General features: G+C 38.8%; 1 protein-coding gene and 1 long non-coding RNA gene across 2 annotated transcripts; one reads left to right on the forward strand and one right to left on the reverse strand.

Annotated features, from left to right (window-relative positions):
• The first annotated feature begins 737 nt into the window (after window positions 1-737).
• Window positions 738-13648, forward strand: LOC128803174 (uncharacterized). Its single transcript, XR_008435650.1, has 3 exons — window positions 738-2201; window positions 6259-6378; window positions 13405-13648. It is a non-coding gene; the product is annotated as an uncharacterized LOC128803174 (long non-coding RNA).
• EIF2S3 (eukaryotic translation initiation factor 2 subunit gamma) lies at window positions 7423-21456 on the reverse strand. The gene is made up of 12 exons (XM_053969826.1): window positions 21187-21456; window positions 18898-18961; window positions 18324-18451; window positions 18083-18204; window positions 16658-16752; window positions 15284-15442; window positions 13902-14036; window positions 12902-12996; window positions 11841-11985; window positions 11249-11418; window positions 10130-10302; window positions 7423-7948 (listed from the first exon to the last, which is right to left on the reverse strand). Exons 1-12 carry the CDS (start codon window positions 21253-21255, stop codon window positions 7885-7887), a joined length of 1419 nt encoding a protein of 472 aa, XP_053825801.1. The 5' UTR covers window positions 21256-21456; the 3' UTR covers window positions 7423-7884.
• Between the last annotated feature and the right edge of the window lie 14 nt (window positions 21457-21470).

Raw genomic sequence — 21470 nt, forward strand, 5'->3', positions numbered from 1 at the left:
CCAAGGAACCAACATCATGGAATTAAGCAAAATCATAGCATAGGAGAGGCACAGGCAGACCAAAAGAACATGAGGTGCTCGAAGCTGTGAAGCAATGTCATGAGGAGTCAGGGCTTGGCATTCATGCTGGACAGGGGAATGAGAGGCCTACGTAATTAGTCTTTCTGGTGGGTAGGAGATCCCAAGACTATAAAACTGCCCAGGTCTCAGTCAGTGTATGTGATCCATAACTTTGCATTCCTCTCCAAAGGCACAGTTCACAGAATCACAGAATGGTTTGGGTTGGAAGTGCTCTGAAAAATCATCTAGATGCAACCCCTTGCCACAGGCAGGGACCCTTTCACTACACCAGGTTGTTCGTCATTATTGGTGGCAAGCTTCTCACAAGTAGAGGCTTCCCTGTTCCCCAGCCTTCTCTGTTAGTTATCTGCCTCATTGAAGACACACAACTCCAGGACAGTCACCTGTCGTGTCCCCTGGCTTCAGCAGCTGCCAGTCCTGGGTTTGCTGCAAGATCTGCTCCCACCAGGCTATCCTCACCACGGAGCTTGAGACTGCTGCAGCTTGGTGTGCTGCCCATCACCGTCCCCTAGGAGCCTGTGAAGGGGCTTTGACCCATCCATCTGCACTTTTCCAATTGCTGGTGTTCAGGGTGCTCCCTGAGAGAGCTGAAGAAAGAACTGGCTTGGTGTTGGCAGGAAGCTTCATATAGTTTCTGGGAAGCAAGGCTTGGAAAGGGGCCTAGGCTGTCACAGTGCCTGTGTTTTGGGTAGCATCAGGCAACAGGCCTGATGTCTGTTGTAACAAATGGCTGGCCACTGAGGCAGGCACGTTACAGCCAACACTACACATGCAGACAAAGCCACCAGCTCACTTCAGCCCACGATGCTTGGGGACAAAAGTGCCATACACACTTGTCTCCAATTCTAGGGTGAATTTAGACAACCAGAGCTGGGATGTGCACTGAACTGCTTGTGCATACAGGCAGCCACAATGCTTAGGAGCCAAAGGTTTGAGGGCAAAGAAAGATGACTGAAGCTGTAAGAAATACTTTCTTTGATTAAAAAGTAGTTGCAATGAATGAAGTAATGAAACAAAGACTGACCTTTACAATTGCGTGTTAGTACACAAAATTCCTTTGAAGAAATTGACATTAAAAATACTCATTAAATAAAGCAAAATATCTTTCAGAGGTTTTTATGGCATTATAAGACATAATTTTACCATAGACATTGCTGGGATCTGTGTAACCCTGAAAAATAAGGTATTGGAGGAATATCTGTGAAACAAGTATGGCAGTGTTCATTTGGAGAAATTTCTTCATGATAAGGCTGGATTATTGGATAGCAAAGGAGTGGGAAATATACAGACTGAACAGTGAAACATGATCAGAGAATCTGATTTGTTGCTTGGTGTCTGAAAACTGTATTTGAACTTAAACTTTCTAATGGTTCCTACTTACAAAAAAAGAGTATTTAAAAAATGTGTTCAGATGTACCAGGCTGATGACCAACTGACATGCTTTTCATTCCAATATTAACATGTATCTTAGAGAACCGTGTCCAGTGTAAAAAAATCCTGTGGTTTTGGGACCCAGAAGAGGAATGCAAGGCTCTTGTGTTTGGTCTGTCTGTGCTGTGCTACACAGGATAGTTGTAGAGAAAGATCAGAAGAGGGTCCAGATATTCAGTCTTTTCTCTTTCAGTTATACAAGGTCAGTAGGTTGGAACTGACTTGATAGGTTTAAATCAGTGAAAATATAAGGCCAGTATCTCTACAGCTGTCTATATCTCAGATAACCTCTCTACTTAAAAATACCAGCAATGTGCAGTGTAATGTCACTTACTTTGAAGCTGACATTTTGCATTGTACAGGTTTTCAGTTGCTCATAAAACTTTGCCAGCTTTCACAAGTCTGAAATTTTCCCTAAGGGGTGTTGGCCTCAAAATGAATTTTTTGGTGAAGGCTCCAGACACAGTTTTGTCAGCTGCCTATGATCAAAATGCAGATTATTTGCCCTTGTAGCAAAAAGAAAAAGAAGAAGAAAGAGAAAAAGAAAAGAAGGAAAGAAAAAGAAGAAAGAGAAAAAAGGAAGGATAAGAAAAAAGGAAAGAAGAAAGATAAGGAAAATAATAAAAGGAGAGAAAAAGAAGGAGAAAAATAAAAGGAAAGAAAAGATAAAAGGAAAGAAAAGGAAAAAAGTAAGAAAAGAGTTTTTTTTGTTTTTTTTTAATTGAAAAGCTATATAAAAAAACTTGAAAACAGATCTTACATTTAAACAGCAAGGTGGTCCTTGTGTTGAGCAGGAGTCCCTTGCATCCTGTGGAGAACTGGTAAGTTATTTGTCTGCATTAAAATCTCTTGACATGTCTTGGTTTACAAATATTCAGTAGGCTTCTTAATCCTTAGTTGTACTTAGTTGTTACAGGAAGGCTTTCACAGGCAATTTTATTTCTAGTGCTTCCTGATTATGTGCTGTGCAAGCTTAAAGGTATTTTTAATTAGGTAGGACGGTTAATTATTTATTCTACAATTTGTAATAACAGCTCTTAGTTTGAACTCTCATTGGTTGCAGGGGCGGGGAGGGGACAGACATAAAAAAATCCATGATTTCCTCCATAATTCTGTAAGCTCACATTTCATTTACCTTATTTGCCCATGAATCAAAGAGGCTTAGAGTTGTTGGTGAGTACATATAACAAAGGTAAAAGGACTGGTCAATGTTCAACCTGATACAGTGTTAGAAGTCAGCACTGATGGATCTAGAAAAAACGAGTAGAGAAGATTCAAAGTGTTAAGAGTTCCTTTCCTTGCTGATGGAGTTGTAGATGGCCCTGAGGGTTACCTGCTTCGTGTTTTGAAATAGAAACAGCCCCTCCCTGTTTCTCTAGTAAATCATTTAACAAGAGAGCAGGACATTACAAACCAAACCATTACACTGAGGGACCAACCTTCTTTTTGGGGAGACTTTAATAGGACAACACTGATTTTTAGTGTTTGTCAATTCAAACCTGTGTTACTTGGTCTCTTTCCAGCAAAGCTGTTCTTGTAGCTACATTAACTGTACTCCCCTTGAATGGATGGGAGCTGGTGATCAGCTTCCACCTGGAGAGCTTTCACCAGTCCATAAAGAGACCAGGTTGCTCTGGAACGTACCAAGAGTCCACTTTCCTCTGATGTTGTGTCAAAACAGACACCTTCCCGTAAGGCTCAAAATGCTTTCAAAGACAAAATTTCAGGTTCTAACTGCAAAAATAAATTCCCAGCATGAACACACAGGTTGGTAGAACAGCAAAAGTGTGAAGTAGCAATGAATTTAAAGGATTAATTAAGCTTTCAGAAACATTGAAGTAATTTAAGATCCCAGTTTCCAAAACACAGCGCAAGCTCACCTTCAAGTGTACAAGGGTCCCAGCAGTGTTAACAGGACAATTTGTGTGCCTGAAGCACACAAGTACATGGTTCACAGGGCTGTACCAGTGTTTGCTGGCTTGGCGTGTTTAACGCGTGCTAACAGACAACGAGGCAGGAGGCAAGGAGCCAAAACCATATGGAGGATATATGAATGAGGATATGTGAATGCTTGTGATTGCTATGGAAGGACTAATTATACCCCCATACCTCTTTCTGGTGTGAAGTATGACTCCATGTTAGATTTTTAAAGAATTAAGTTGTATACAATTATTGCCAACGCAATAAATGGGAGACAATTTAAAGAAATAAAAATAATTGTTGCTAAACTTTGTTATCAACAGCATTTTGGCTATAGCCAAGAAAAAGTACAAAAAATTATTCTATTTCTGTATGCCCAGTGCTAGTCACCAAGGTTAAAAAAAGCTGCTTTAATGAAAACTTGCAAAAACTGAGACTTAACTCTGTTGTGTGGTAGTTAGGATGATGTTGCAAATGAAGTATTTTGAGATATATAATAGATTACCTAATCAAATAGATGATTAAGCAAAACCGGGAAGAGAAATGAGTTCAGAGAACCTTAAGGTGTATTTGCAGGAGAAAACATTTTTCAGGTCTTCATTGAACATCAAATAAATGAAAATAACTAAATATAGAAAAGTGTAATGTTTGGCAGGGGAAGGGGTTTTCTAAATAACGTAATGAATCCAGTCTAGTATATTGGATTTCTTTACAAATGCCCACACAGAGGCAAAAAGGGAGATGCCCTGATTAATTTGAATCCTTAGGATTATGTAACGTGAGACTTAAGTGAATCTTGATTTTTTTTTTTCCCAACTCTACTCAAATATTAAAAAAACTATGCTAGGCTTTAGAAAGAAACTGTTTGATCAGAAATGTTTGTGTTTTATAAATGTATAGTGTGCAATTTCTTAATGAAGCATTGCTCAACACAAGTAAGTATCATGTATATTAACATTACTTCAACTAAAATATTTCAACAGTTTTCATCTGTGGGCACAGTGTTCTAGTGCCTTGTTTTATAAAAGACATTGAAGAATATGTATTTATTTAAATATTTGAGGTAATTCCTTAAACAAGATATTTGTTCCTTGGTAACAAAATCCTCTTGCTAATTTGTCCTTTCTTTGTTGCACATATAGTGCCCATGTTAGGAGACTTGTTTGTTTGGTTTTTAATCCTTTCAGGGTAAGGAGAATTTATTTACATACTTGTATCACTGTTACAGCTTCTATGTTATTCACCATAAACCAAAATTTCTGTAAAATTTGTTACTCTATCTGGGTTTTTAGTCTGAAAAAGTATGAAACATGCACTTTTACTACACCACTGGGGTGGACTGGAGATGAATGGAACATTCAATGAGCACGTACAGATGGAGCTTTACAGAAACAAAAGCAGCAACACGAAGCCAGAGCACATTAGTAATTTTAGCACCATGGTAAAATGAACGTCAGCCATTAAGCGAACGGTGCCAGGAGAACTGTGGCAGTGGAAGAACTGATGAATAAGGAGCGGTGCTCACAGGGTCTGGTGATGTCAGTAAAAGGCAACAGGACGTTGTGGATGTCCCCGGGCCGTGCCACGGCCAGGAGGGGGCGGGAGCTGGGACCGGCAGTCGGTGCTTTGGGGTGGTGGTTAAAGGAGGGCAGGCGTTTGAAACTTTATTTATAAATGTTTAGCCCCAGCCTGGCAGCGAGAACTGACCCAGAACGGCACGGGCGGCCGACTTTACCCTGGCATAAGCACTGATGGGAAAGGGGGCGGGGACAGAGATTAAACCTTTCCTGCAGGCGGTCTGGAGGCTCATCCATCTCATGACTCAGCATGGAAAAAGCAGCAGAAACCCTTTCTGCAGCAGTGAGCTAGAAGGTAGCACTTTTCGAAGTGCTACAAAACGAATACAATAAAAATAAAATTTTAATTTTTTTCTGCATTTCGTGTATACTAGGACCAAATCAGTAAAGGTGTTAACTGAAAGTTTTTTCTTCACCCTTTCAGAACAAAATCTGGTATTTAGCTGGAAACGGCATTTCCCAAATACACAGTGAAGTCTCAGAAATAAATACTGACACACTTCAACTTTGTACCACTGCACAAGATATCTACATTTGTGTACTCAACCCATTAGAAATGCAAATGCACACCTCTGTTCAGGTAGCTAAATATGACCTAAAAAGGGTAAAAAAATAAAATCACTCTCAAGTAAATCCTTGGTAAAGTGAGAAAGCTTACAAGGTATCTGTCACTATTTTCATCCTGGCCAAAAACATAAAAATAATTTTCAACTTCCTTAGCTGTACATGATACTGCTTTCTCTTGTCATTCAACCTCTCAGCATCACAATTCAGTGACTGAGGATGGGGTGGTACACCCATCAGCACACAATGTATTTGCACTTACACTTGTCTTACACTTGTTCACACTTGTCTCCCCAGTGCTGCAGAGACATGTTCCATGTATTCAGCAGTCTCAAAATTCCATTACTTACCACTCATGCCAGCAGTCAAAGCTTTCCATTAGAGGAAATCTAACATTTTGGTGGCAGAAAAAGAACTCGGTATGTGATCTGCCCCTAGGCCCTCATCCTGGTGTGACAGGATATACAGCACAGTGTAGAAAGAGGTGATCCTTGTGAGAGCCTCACCCTGCCAGGAAAAGCCATGGGGAAAGTAGGTTGATGCACAACTTCAGCAAGATTATGGCACTGGTGTTCTTTAAAATGCAGATCAAGAGAGACACAATCTCCAAAATATCTGAATGTCTAAAAATGTCTGTGGGTGCTTAACCAGTTTCTCAGAAGCTTTTCCACATGTGTTTCATTAGGCCCACAGGTGCAGCGCACTGAGAAAGGACTGCACTAGCTTCACCCTGGAGCTGGTGCCATCCAAGCACTCTACCGTAGCTTACATCTCTTTTATGCTCACCCTCCTGCCACCAGACTAGGTAAGGCTTAGCTTCGTAGAAGTTCCTAGAATTCACAGTTACAGAAAGGACATGCCAAAGCATGGAAGATGGAATCCTTGAAACAGACACATTTAAGATTGTAGATTGGTCAAGTATCTAGAGAGTCAGAGAAAACTACAGCTGACTCCTGCTTTTAAAATGGAAAAGCACTATTCAAAAATTAATGTATTTACTCTCAACACCATGTGAGGTAGTACTTTACAAATGGAAGAACTGAGTACAGGAATGTAGACAGAGTAAGGGAACACAATATAGTGCAAAATCAGGAACAAAATGCAAGCTGTTTCATCAAATTCCAGTTTGATGAGTGAAATCGTACTTACCTTTAGAAAGCCCTTGAAGGTATTGAATAAAACCAAAACCAAGCTTTGAAAACATGCAGTACTTTGTACCAAAATATGTTAAGTAGCACAACTTGCTAAATAGTATATAAAACAGCTAGAACTATGTATATTAGTAAAAATGAAGAAGTGAAATTTAAATAGATTCAAGTATTAGCACCCTACAGTAAGTTTATTACATTATGTTTTATCCTGAGGCATGAGAATTCAGAGCTGCTAAACAAAAGTGGTTTTATACCTTTTTTCCTCATCTTAGTCACAATTCCACCACCTCACTCTACCCTCACCCTTTCTACAACCTCTTCCCAGTATTTTATATTTGCTCAACAAAATTTTAAAGTCGTTTGCTCCTACTGTATAAAGAACTCCCAGGTCACTCCCACGGAGTTCCATGATTACAAAGTTATGTCCCAATCAATCACATTATTTTCATAAATCCATACTAAAATAGGTCAAAACCAGTAGTGCCAGTTCAGATCCAGTTTACTTGTGGTTTTTCTTTGGGGATTTAAGAAAACATGTAGTAATATCAGAAATGACAAATTCATGTCAGTCAATATTGCCATCCTAATTACAAAGTGTAATACTTTAGAATCCTAAAATCAGAATCATAGAAACAAAGAAATAAAGTTTTTTGTTGGTAACAGTTGTCTAAACAAAACAAATTGTGCAGAAAAGGTACTAGTCTTCCAAGAAGAGTTTGCTTGCTTTTAATTCTTGAACTTGAACAACCACTGCAGTTTTTTGTTACTTAGAAAAACTGTATGAATTAATGAAAATAAGCAATATTTTATTTCAATACTAGATTTATGGTTTGTGTGTTACACTGGGGCTGCTTTGACTGATATTAAACAGATATGTCTGAAACACAAAGTAACATAAATTAGACATGCCATGAGACATGTACAATTAATTTCTACTAAAACATGGATAATGAAACCCACCCTATGCCAATTCTTTTACACTTTTAATGGTGATAGTGACTAGTATTTTAGTAAGAGGGTAAAATTCAATAAAAGGTATGAGGACAGCCATACAACTCAAAGATACTGTTTGCACAGCTTCCAATTCCACTGTGAAAATACACCCCCTCTACAACAGAAATAGGCACTTCATCTTTAAAAATGAAGCACTCTTTTGTTCTTCAGTCATCATCAACAGTTGGCTTGATTGTCACTCCTCTTCTGATCTGACCCCAACCAATTAAACTGCAAAAAAAAAAAAAAAAAGGTTTATATTATTTTTACTAGCAGTCAGAAATATCCTGAATAGGTCAACATCCTTCTGTCCTTCTTATGCCTTCAGTTCTTACATTTTGAATTTTCTACACTTGTCTCCCACCCAAAACATTCTACAAGAACTAAACCTGCTTAGTCGGAACACAGAATAGAAAAGGGTGAAGGACAGAGGACATTTGTGACCAGCTAAGGGTGTATTCCTGAAGAGAAGCTGAAAATCTGAAAATATTGTAACTTATGTTGTACTGTTGGATGGTAAATCTATTCACAGCTTGATCTCTTTCACCTGTGTCTGAAGTGTTGCATTACTTTCAAGGAGAAATGAAAATTCAGTAAGATTACAAACAGCTGTAATTCTCAATAGTGGCCTGTGACAGCAGCTCTCAGGTGAGTGCTATTTATATTCAGGAAAATGAAGGCCTTTTTTATAAGCCACTATTGCCTCAGAAAAATATACTTGTAAAAAGAAATTCAGAATACATCCATTTCCACAGTCAGCAGGTCTTTCATATTATTAGTAAAACTGTGTTCAAAACCTTTCCAATTTCTGGTGAGAAACCCCACATGCATCTCAATTTACCTTGTTAAGCAGTAAAGCCTGTATTGGGACACCAGAAAAGAAACTGAAGTTTATCAGAGCAGCATTTCTCACTTTTAAGTACCATACCCATGGGTCATAACTTGACCATCTTTGAATTTACTGATCCTTGGAATCACTCATGTATCCCATTTGCTGTTGAACCTCTCCCTATGCCTCTGTATATTTCCTTATTTCCTTTTTATTTTACACCTCTTTTTAGTCTTGCTTTATGATATTTCTTCTCTATTTTCAGTACTCTGTTGTCTCAGGCTGCAAGTTCCTTTTTACAGTACCAATTGTATATCACCTTTACTGCAATTAGACTTTATTATGCTGGTTTTCCCAGTTTGCCTTCTTTCCCTTTTCTCAACTTTTAGTTTCCTTATATTGTCTTTATCTTTTTAATACAGCATAGGAATCAACTTTTCAATAGCTATCTTTACAGCAGGCTGCCACTATTTGCCCACTTCATAATCCAGAGACAGGTGGGCTTTTGGGCAAAATTTGGTCAAATTTTTTAACTGGGAAGGAATCACCAGAAGCAACAAAAGACACATTATTATTTGCACAGGCTATCAGTCTACAGCTTAAAAAGAGCATAGTTTCTCCTCTTCCTTCTGCTTTACCTGACTTAATTTGGGTCCTGCCTTTTTTTTTTCCTCCTGTTCAAGACATGTTGCCTTTTGCCTTGGGTTTGTTTTTTTTTTCAGAAAATAATCTCTTCCCTAATTTGTCATCTTGCTCTGAGACAGCAAGCACTAAATTCCTGTCTACATTTTCTTGTCATCTGAAAAAGAAACATGCATCCATGGATATTTAAAGCTTGGTTCCTTTCCATACAGTACAGACTTGTAAAAATGGCTGTGCTCTCTCATACTACAAGGGCTGTGCAGAACCAACAAATCTAAAAACTCTTATGATCTTATCAATCCAGACTTATGAAACCTGTGACAGGTACAGTATGTGTAACCACCTAAAGAGAGTCTGGCACTGCGATAAAATGAATCACCAACCAATTCTGTTCATCATTTTCAGCCTCCAGATGCTTCTGCAGTCAGACATTTTATATTTGTAATTTGAATGGGTCAATCCAGTTGATACTTTATTCTTTCCTCTGTGCTTGTAGTACGTAAAACATTCAAACATCCCTCCTCTGTTCCCCAGCTGTTACTTCCAGGTTGCACTAGAAATCACATGCAGCTCCACAGGTAGAAAACCACTGAGATGTGCATAAGGATGGCTGTTTGGCTTAACATTGTTAAGAGAATTTCCCAACCCCTCTGCCAAGATTCCCTACTGAGCTCAATTTACAGCCTGGCAGTTTGGGCAACAAACATGAACCTCAGGTGTTTCCTTGTGTGTTAACTAATAGTTACCCACCCAATCATGGTGTTTGTTTAAAAAAGGGATAGCAATGAAATGAAGCATTCCACAACCATGGTACCAATGTCTAGGAGAATCCAGAAGAATTTTTAAAACAGACATACCTATTCTAGTACCAAGTCAGATCCATGTACTTTTTTGTTAACAATGTAGCAACCAGGTACCCCACCAACTTTGCACCAACTTACCGCCAATGTTTCTCAACTCTTCGACTCAGAGCAATTTTTTCTCCCACTTCTGTGCATACAGGGTTAGTTAGCACAATCTTCCCCAAATCAGCCTTTACGGCACTGACTCTCCCTCCAGTAGATAAGGATCCTATGTTTACCATCAGAACTTCATTCTTCGATAATTTTTGCACCTGAACACAGACATACAGAACTCTGAAACGTAAGTTTTAGTACTAAAAAGCAAAATAGCACAGACAGTACCAAGTTATCTTCTGTTATCTTCTTGCCACAAAAGAAGATACAGCTAAGAAATACTATAAATATACACACACAAATTATGGGCAGCAGTGTCAGTAGATGAAAGTTTTATATGCAAAAGGACAAATACATAAAAGATGTACATGTAGTTCAGAGGTTCTTGGTATGATGTAATTTCTTGATCTACGTATTCTATATACTGATGATTTCATATAACGTATTAAAAACGCAAACAGTCAGAGATATTGTTACAAACTGTGATGTTCTACAGATTATTTACTAGGATGGTGTATTCTCATATCCCTTATGCCTACATAAAAAAAAAATAAATAATCAATTCACAGCATAAGAAAGCACTGAAGCACCTTGCTCTCTGTTGCATGAAACAGTTTATAATTTTAAATGCTAACAGGGGAAATTATGATCTTTTAATTGATTTGTGTAAAACAGATTGTGTTACACAAGTTTGTGCTGTGTCTCAAGTTCAGGTTTTTTTTAACCAGAGTACCTCAAAAATATTTAAACTTTAAAAAATTCTTCAGTGAAAAAAAACTACAGAAAACACATCAGCAGGAAGTAGATCAGTACCACTGTAAAACTAATTATTGCACAAATGAATAGAATGACAGCAAAAGAAAACAACTACCAGCATGTTTAGAAAAATACATAACATGACACATAAATACTTTATGCTACTTTAAACTACTGTTATGAATTTCTACTCCTCTGAAAACCATTCTTAAGCAGTATTAAACAAGCAGATAAGTTTTTTGACAAGCTTATATCAACACTGAGACAAAATGTCTACATATGGTCAAAGAAATATATTCATTAATGAAACTTAGCAAAATCAGGACAAACAAAAGAAGGGGCACAGACCTTTGCAGCTTTCTTGTCTCCTTCAGTGCGCACACCTAAGAGCCGTCTCAGCAAGAAGTAGGAAATTTCTAGCTCTGTAAATATTTCTGGCAGTGCCCCAACTGCACCAAGAACTTGGCCCACCATGCGGTCAGCCCGGCACAAAGTGGGATCAATCTTAGTGCCAACACCTACAACACAACAAGGGATGTCAGAAGGAGTAACTGAAAGGTAGCTGTCATTTTTATGTACTAAAATATTTGAAGATGATCTAAAAAAAGAGAGAATGTACTGGGAATTCCCTACTACCTGGACAGCACTATCAGAATGTCAGCAAGACTGTAAACTCTGTCTAAACAGATGAAGAAATATTCTGCTGTTAAAGCTGGTACAACTTACAGTGCAAGCACTGGCATTGGCCAGTGACATTCAGGAAAATGATTTAATTCTTAAATATCCATTTTTCACACCAACCCTGTCTCTCTACATATATGAATTATCTAAAAATGCTCATGGTATTTTTGTTAATTACATTGAAATTCATTGTTGAATGAAACCAAGTGTTTTCAATAAGCATGAAGAAATGAATCTTTTCATCAGAGACTATTCTTACCTATAAGGCCTCCTGGAGCAGCATATTGTAGATCATTGTGTTCAGCAAAGAGTGACACAATTTTGGAAAAGATTGGCTTGCACATGAGTTTGCCTTCACTGTCCTTGGACACAATACCAGGCCTCACCTCAATTTCCTGGCCCACCTAATGACAAAAGTGAAAAAGTGTTTAACTGGTTATTTCACAGGAACACAAAGCTGACTAGGCATAGATAAGAATTATGTATCCCAAGATTTACTTTTTATATGAGTCCTTGGTTCTGGGCTACTGCAGAACTTGTAGGATTCCTGTTGCACCATTTGATGCAAATTGAACAATATTTACAGTAAATGTAACATCTGATTTTCTTTTCAATACAATTTGCAAAACTGCTTTAGCAAAGGATCTTTATCAGCAATAATTCCAACAATTAAATTTCAGTTTAATTGTAAACACTGTATTTAATTTAGAAATACTTCAGCTTTGAGAAAAAATGAGTTAATTCAATCAGTGTAACTGACTGACATCAATACACTGCAAACCAGAGAAAGTACAAGCTGTATAAATGTTCAGAGACAGAGTTTGCTCTCCAGCCTAACAAAGCAATCCTTTTAAAGTTTCTGTCTACTGCTAGCAAGCAAGCAAAATAAAAAATCAGAATACACAGAACACTTAAATGGGAAAGTGGGACCTGTGAGAACCCATACACACTTCCAAGGTGCTTTTAAAGTTCTTTTGCTCTCCTCTTCCCCACAATAATTCAGCAAGTGGAAGTGGTAGGAGAGGAAAAAAAATAGCTCCTTCCATTTTTGTGAGGGATTAAATCTGTTATCATTATTAGCAAAATGAAACCTGTTATCATTATTAAGACTACAATAATGTATTTAAAAAATTAAAACTAGTGCTTGTTGTTCTGGTATTTTAAATCTGTAAAGTGAAAATGAAGTACAGACAGAAAGGATAAGTGCCATGTGACTATTCAAGTTAAAAAAAATCAATTATATAGACACATTTTGCAGCAAATGTGGAAAACCTGACTCATTGTCATTACAAATTTCAGTCAAGAAAGAGAAAGGGCTACCTTTAAAACACCCTTTAGAATACTGCCACCAGCAACACCTCCCTTAAGGTCATCAACTTCACAGCCAGGCTTGTTGACATCAAAGGATCTAATTACTGAAAAGAAGAGATCACAACCAGGTTTATATTTACTATCAGATTTTTAAACAATGTCTTTCTTTAGCAACTTTGACTGCTTCTCTGTTCTTATGAAAGGATACACATATTTATAAATATTACAAAACCAGAACAATCAATATTTTATTCCCAATTTTTAGGCAGTTAGTTTTATTCACAAAACCATTTAAACTCCTCATATATATAAATGCTTCATAAGACTTTTTCTGCATAGCAGAAAGTAACTTAAAGATTTGAAAAAGAAAGCAATGATAAACCATCTTACAAAACCCCTTCAATATTCAAAATGTTACTTGTGAATACCAGAACTTTGTTTTAATGTACTCATAGCTGAACACTGTAACCTTGATGTAACATGGTGTATTTTTATGCATTTATGCAATGTAGGACTCCCTTGGATTATTGGAAGAAGATAGGCAAGCAAATGAATTCCTTATAGGAACTGCATTTCATAGTATGCTGGAAAAGAACTGAAACTTTGACAATTATAACCAGGAAACAGGAGACAAATACAAAAGATTTAACCAAGCTACCCAAAATATTTCCATGGAAATGATTTAATTATCAAATGCATCAGTTTGCCAATATTTTGTTAAATTAAAACTAAATTCATAACAATCAAAGGGACGTTTTTAAGATACAGAGAAATTTCTCACTTTTATTGCATTTTAGTGCTGTCATTTGCACAGAATACACACAAAACCAACAGCAATTAACGGTGAACAATACAGCTCTCAGAAGGCATGCAGGTTTTAAAATGAGAGCATCCTAAATACTCCTTTTAAACACACTTCTGTTTAGGGCACTCAACATGTGCTATTCTAAGTGTAGACACATTCAGAAAATGTTTGGCCACAAACACCCAGGCCTAAGCATTTACATACCAATGAGCCTTGGTTCAGATGTGAAGTCTCGCAAAGGGACCGGGATTTTCTTCACTATGTACTCACAAACCACCTCTATGTTGTATTTCAGCTGTGCTGAGATTGGAATTATTGGAGCTCCTTCTGCAACTGTACCTAAAACAAAATCAAGTTCAACATTAAGCCTTAATATGACCAAGTGTTCTGTCCTTGTTAAAAATACTAATGGATTTCATGGCATGAAATCTGTATTTTCCAAAGCACTATCAGAGCATCTATCCCTCCCTTCAACATTTTAGCTCACATAGCCACACCTACTTTTTGAGGCATTCTGAAAATGTGCAAGATAAGCTTCCACTCTAAGGGAGAATTCACTTCCTACGTTGTGATCAAAAATATTTTAAAGATTTCCTAAGAGAGGTCAATATCTCAGTATTGGATACAGCAGTGTTAATTTTACAGTCAGGTTTCATGATGACAAACTAAATTTCCTGTTAATTTAATGATTTCTGTTTTTCAAATTTTGCAATACAAATACATATTTTAGAAAAACCCTTATTTTACAGAAGAATGCATTTAGTAATCCAGGTTTGTTAGACATCATTAGTTTTAATTATGTCTATGTTCCTTGTGATAACTCCAGTTTTCAAACTCCAGATTTACACATCAAGCCACTCTGACAGTTATGAATAGCTTCTGCAAGGCACCAATTACGAATTACAAAAGAAAAAAAAGAAAAAAAGGGGGGAAAAGGGGAGAAAGGGGGGGGAAAGGGGGGGGGAAAGGGGGAAAAAAAAAAGACCCATTGGCAACTTCTGGTGGTGACAATCTAGCTCCGCAGCTTGTCACATATCCCACCTACTGCAGATAAACAGGGAAAACAGTGGAAGCTCCAGGGGAAGATAAAACTCAAATCACTATAAAGGTGAGAAAGGTGAGCAGACCTTTACAGAGTAAGATAACACTGCCCCAAACTGGATTTACACAGATAGATGAAAGAACAATCTTTTGTCATTAGATAAAAAAAATAATATATTTAAATCTACAAGGTGCCCCTAACAAGTACAGCTTCCTTCTCCCCTGCACTGCAGTAAAATCACAGTGAAATCTCTACCAAAGAAGCACTCCAGGAAGAAATCACAAATCCACTGAAAGCTACTACGTAAGAGTGACTGATGTTAGTTTTACAGCTAGAGCTCTGACCCAGTGCCATAACACTTGTATGTGAACAGGCTGAAACAGGCAAGAAGCACAACTCCCAGGGTCTAATTTTCACATTAACAGACCACGTACACCTGCATTGCCTAAGATAAGCTTTTCTATGAACATACAGAAAACCACTATGTCCATGTCTCAACACTGAATTTCCACCACTTACTGGATTTCTGCTCTTGAAAACTTACCTTGTACAAATGCAAGAATCTGTTCATACTGTTCTTTAGCCTGGCTCTCTTTCACCAAGTCAATCTTATTCTGTAGAATCAAAATGTGCTTCAGTTTCATGATTTCTATAGCAGCTAGATGTTCTGAGGTCTGAGGTTGAGGGCATGACTCATTACCAGCTGAAAGAAGAGAAGTGACTGGAATACAGAAACTATAAAGACAGGCAAAACTCCTACAGTTAGGATATCTACTTCCACCTACTATCACTATGTTAAAGAAAAAAAAAATAAAAGACAGTTGTCTCTCAGTAATCTACATGTGAAGCAACCAAGTCAATAAGCACCTCTTCTCCCCTGTAGCTGCAGGCTGTAGCCTCCACACAATGCAGGACAAATAAGAGGCTGTCAGAGAGGTTCCCCCATTCTACCTACTCCCACTAGGAACACTCACCTAAAATATCCAAAATACTAACACCTAACTTGGTTTACACCATCCTTTAGCTCTTCAGATATCTCAGTGTTGACTGTAGTGTAATACGCTAATTACCTTTCAAGAAATATCTTAATATTTTCTTATCAGTAAAGTCATAAAAATACCAAGATCCCCAAACTCTGTTATAATTCTATCAAGTGTGGGAATAGGGCTGCTATCAGCATGGTTTAGATTTCAGCTAAGAACCCAGACTGGCTGATGTATGATTATGGTGGTTAATCTTGCCTGAAGTTTGGTCTATCACACTTTCTAGAGATAAACAGGCAGAAGAAATGACAGCTCATCATCTATCTCAGACTTTAAATTACAATATCTGAAGTTGTTTTTTTCTTTTGTTGACATATCCTATCAAGGTAAGATAATTGCTATGTATCACTACAGAACACTAGAATGTTCTACAGACATAGAAAAATCCGTTTTACTCACTTTCTATTGCTTGCAAATCCGAACAAAAGTTGTCTGCATTACATTAAATCTTCTGTACTTAAATTTTGCCTATATTTATCTGGGTTACTGTTTGTACTGTTGTTTGTGAACTCTACTGTATAGCAAAGACTACCTGCATATTTAAAGGAAACTGAACCTTCAGGGAAATTCTAAATGCAGCTAATATGTTCCCATAAAGTGATAAAAATTTTACAGTGTTATACTACAAGAGAGTTTTATATTATCTATCTTCTATCAATGGGCTACCAGACTAGTGAGTATGGACAGCTGTGTTTAAAACAAGCCAGCTTGTTACAGTACATTACCATTGTAGCAGCACTTTATTTTCTTTAACACATCTCAAAAGCATTCATTTGTTTAAATTGCTCATCATATCCCAGGAGATTTTAAAGCCCATATAAAGTTGCTTCATGCTACTACAAAACAGAGTTCTGCTTTTGGGTAGCAATTGTTACCTATCAACAGCAAAGCTGCATCCATTACTGCTGCACCGTTCAACATGGTAGCCATCAAAATATCGTGGCCAGGGCAATCCACAAAAGAGACGTGCCTGTTGCAGGAAAAGGTAAAAGAGAAATCCAAAAGCCTTACCAACAATTCCTCTGACTGATTTATGTCAGTGATTAGCCAGATACAGAAGTTAAAACTATCCTTAAAATAGTATTTTCAAAAAAGTTCTAAAAGAACACAAACGCTACTGAACAGCTACCGAATACTTTGAGTTTTCAGATTTAATACCACATGTCCACATTAAGCACCTCTTTACTATTTCACCAATTTACTCTAAATTAGATTAGAGTTAAATGCACCAGGATAAAAGCCCAAAATCAAACCAACCCACCACCACTGACCAAACTCCAATACACTACATGGGATTTCTCTTATCTCTTTTAAAAGGCACCTCCCATTCTTCAATTTTAGGAAATGATGCATCTTTAAATATATGGTTATAACTGCACTTCAAAGATTTGTCTACAGACATGATGTTACATTTCCAAACTTATGGTTTTACTGTGCAGACCAAGATACTTGATTCACTATATTCTTTCCTGAACCTATCTAGTGAAGAATCCTTGTTCTTAGCAGCAGGCCACCAAAAAGCAAGGGACTACTTTGGTGCTTTGGTGATGATGTTAGAAATCTACTACAAGCAAAAAAACGGTAGGATAAAGAATGCAAAGTTTTTAACCAGTCGTTTCACAATGGCTGCCTGCCTGCCACACTCCAAAAGAAGTTAATCTTAGTACAAGTGCTCTGCTGGGAATCTGAGAAAAGGAAAGACACATGGTCACAGCCCACAAGTATTTTATCATGAACACAAATTAAGAATCTTGTACAACAGTCTTCATGACTACTCTCATTTGAGCAATCATTGTGCAGACCCACATAACCACTGCATAAAGACTGTGCTATACTTTATCAGAAATTGAGTAAATAAAGAACACTTGGCCTCCAGTGAGAGGCCTGATCTCACATTAAGCATCAGGCTTTCATATATTAATACTAAAAACTTTGGAAACTCTGCCCTTAGGAAGAAAAAGTTTAACAAAGGTCACGCTTCCAAAAGGGATTTTAAAGATGCATTTGTGAGGTCCACATTAGTTCTCTATCTCAATCTGGCTGGTTTAAAATGTATTTATATTAATAGCAGAAATATTTAACTTCAAAGTCCTGCAAGTAGCTGAGGCCAGCAGACACAGCTGTGCTCTACCATTAAGTGCTCATCACCACCAATGAATTCAGTTTAGACAATGCCTTAGCCCAGGGGTGCCAGATCTAAGAATGTGCAGTCTACCAGAACCCGTTCAGCTCACAGCTCAATCCTGTTTCCATACAAAGGGAAGTAAATACAATTTATTCCAGTAATTTAAAGCAGTTACCTGACTAGTTTAAAGTTCCCTTTGGTGCCAGGAATATCTGTAGGGAACTCGTCTGGGGTGCTACTTCCACAGGATCGGTAGCACTCTGGTCGAGAGCAGCTTGGGTCATCCAGCTTGTAAATCTGTGATTTTTTTAAAGTTGAAAAAAGGTTTAATTCCTCAAGGGTTAGTTATCTGTAATCTTACATCCCTCCTGAAATATATTAGCAACATAGCTGCTACATTTACAGTGATGACTCACCTTTGCATTAGCATAACCCAGCTTGATTGTGATATTTCTTTCCAGTTCATTTTTAAATCTGACAGTATGAACTCCAGATATAGCTTTGACTACTGTTGACTTTCCATGGGCTACATGACCAATTGTACCTGTGTTTTAAAAGGAAATGTTTGTCAATAAACCACAGTTTAATTTTGTGCAATGCTCCACTACAATCAGTACACAATTACCCCTAATTCTCCACAGCCATATGGTATACATATGGAATTTGTAATTTTTATTGAAACAAACAAGACCTGAAATTGTGCTCCCAATGGACAGATCTTTGCATTTTAATGAAACTCATTTCAATCCTTTATTTCAAGGTAAAACAAATTTTGCTTTAGCAAATATTCCCCATGCCATTCAACTGTGCTCCTGAAGTAAAATTGGTGCTTTTCAAGTCAAAAGGGCTTGACAAGTCACTAAAACTACTATGTAACTGTTTCTGTACCAATTTCTTGAAAGTGTTACCACATAGGCACCACCTGCTACTACACGAGCATCAAAAAGAGTCACCTTAACGCGCCCCTCTTTTTTATAAGGTTTTTTTTACCTATATTAATTGTTGCTTGTCTGCTGATGACTTCTGGTGAAAGAGGCGTCAACTTGGTAACATCCTGTATAAGGGAGATTTTAGAATTTATTCATCTTGTATATAAATGTTTAGAAAATGCTTAGAAATGTTAAAAATTTAGAAACTTGAAAATTAGCTGATAGTTCTATTCAGCAAAATCCAGTTATATTATATGCATTCCAGTCTTTTAAGTGTGTGAAATCCGTGTGAAAAGTGAACCAAGTCCTGCTTGTGAATCAGTACAGGCTACAATTCAAAACCCTTACTGTAAATCAGTCTTGGATGTAAAGTCTTAAAGATGGGAGTAAACAAAACAAGAAACCTCAAAAGAAACTTTTAGCAAAAGACCCCAAGCCCCTACATACCCCTGAACCTAAATTACACATAACAGGCAAATTCATTTTCAACCGTCCACATGATGAATTGTACAAATATTTTATAAACAAAGCTTTGTCAGTAAAACTTCGTCAATAAACAGTTGTTTAATTGGTGTAAGGTTCCATTAAGCCAATCCATAATTACAACTAACACTTAGGAGTCAGTGGGTCCAGAGGTTTCATTAGCACCATGGCTTTTTATTCTTTTTAATGGCTATTTTTTTCCTCAGATACCGTTCTTGCTGCTTTAGGTACCAGACAAAAATTCTGCTGTCCTAAATAATCTGTTGTGTGAACTTATTGGTAGTCACTGGCAAAACAAAAACCTCACAAATACACTCTGTACAGATAAAAAAACAACTCTGAAAGAGTTGTTTAAGGTTTTTTTAAAGCTGTTTCTCCAAATAATGGACAAGTGCTGAAATCCACTGAAATGTTCTTCTGTAAAGCTAATATCCATCCTGCATTGAATTCACATGGATGAGTCACTCAGTTCAAGCAAAGAGTCATGATGCCAGAGAGTCCTCGGTGCAGCACAAAATTTAAGATACAAACAATACAAACATTAAATCACATATTGTTTACACTGTTACATGAAGGCTCTGTGCAAAATGATCAAACACACCTGTGTAAAAATGTAAGCTCAGTCATTCTGCTCTCAAGTATGACACTAATAAAATCTTCATCTTCAATACAATGCAAGTTTTGAACACCTAAGACACACAATTAAATTTATATATCGAACTTAAAATGATTTCCCAGTGATGGGACCGTGACCTGCAGATGGCACCATGTGGCCGGGCGACCAGAATTTCAACGTGATGCAATTCCTGCCACCAGGAGAATTCTTCCTGGTGCACGAAATCGTGCACACATGGAGATTTTTCCTCAAGACTGATATAAGGCTATAGCTCAGCAAGAAGCTTCACTCAGCACTCAAGGGCTGGCAGAATAGGCCTTAAAGGTAATTCCTGCTGACCTTCCAGCTAGTCTCTATCTGTGCCTTTTCCAACTAGGAAATGCCATGGTCAACAATGACAGGAAGTCAAGAAACTATCTGAAATAACTAACATGCTCGCTGTAGGGAATTCCTGTGCTCAAGCCCGAAGAACATCGAATATTATTACTGTAAAGACAAATAAGTTGTTCCAGTTTAAACACCGGGAACACAGCAACAGGATTTCTGACGATGTACCTTACAATACACTTGAATTAGAAATATACATTACATATAGACTAGCATATAAGTGTAAGAGGTGAGGCAGCCCAGGCGAGACATTTAACAGGCAAAGCTGCAACCAGCTGCAGTGGTAAGTAGAACTGGCATTTCTCGGCAGTTTTTAAGTCAAGAAAATTGTCTTGGTAAACCAACCAAGACAGGGCTGGAAGCAAACTCCTCAAGCTTGCTGTAGAGAAACGGCTCAAATTTATGGTTGTATTTCGGAAAGGGAAAAGTCTTTAGTACCACAGAACAGGGCAACCCTTACACGAGGAAAACTGCACCCACCAGTGAGCCATAAAAGCTTCAGCGGCGCCGGCGGGACACGGAGCCGCAGAGCCTCGCACTCACCGGGAGGAGAAGCGCCTCGCCCAGGCGCCCCACACCCACCAGGACCGGCAGGACCTGCTCCCTGCGCCGCCGCTCTGCCCTCGGCCCGCGTCCCCCTGTCCTCGGCCCGCGTCCCCCTGCCCTCGGCGTGCTGACCTCGGCTCCCCGAGGCGCCACCGCCTCCTGCGCCCCTCGGAACGCATCGGCAGCGGTGGGGCCCAGCACAAGGCTCGGAGTCCTTCGGGCCGCATCCCTCGCCCACCCGGCCGCCCCCCCCGCTCCCGGGGCACCGAGCTCCGGGAGCCCGATCTCGCTCCCGGGCGCCTCGCGGGCGGCGCTCACCAAGGTGCCGAGATCCTGCCGGCTGAGGTGCGGCTGCCCCAGAGTCACTCCCGCCTCGTCCCCCGCCATCTTGGCCCGAGCAGGAAGTGAGGAGGCCCGCGCGGCCGCCTGACCGCCGGCTCCTCTCGGCACCGCCGCTGTCGGCCCGCAGCCTCCGGCCCACAGCGCGGTACCGGCCGGCCCGGGAGCGGACACCGAGCTCAAGGAAAAGCCGCGATCAGCGCCGGGGGGCCGCCATCGGCCCCGCGGCGGGGCGGCCACGAGTCAGGCGCGCCACCGGACAG

The sequence above is a fragment of the Vidua macroura genome, chromosome 2, assembly GCF_024509145.1.
Source record: "Vidua macroura isolate BioBank_ID:100142 chromosome 2, ASM2450914v1, whole genome shotgun sequence".
Lineage (NCBI taxonomy): Eukaryota > Metazoa > Chordata > Aves > Passeriformes > Viduidae > Vidua > Vidua macroura.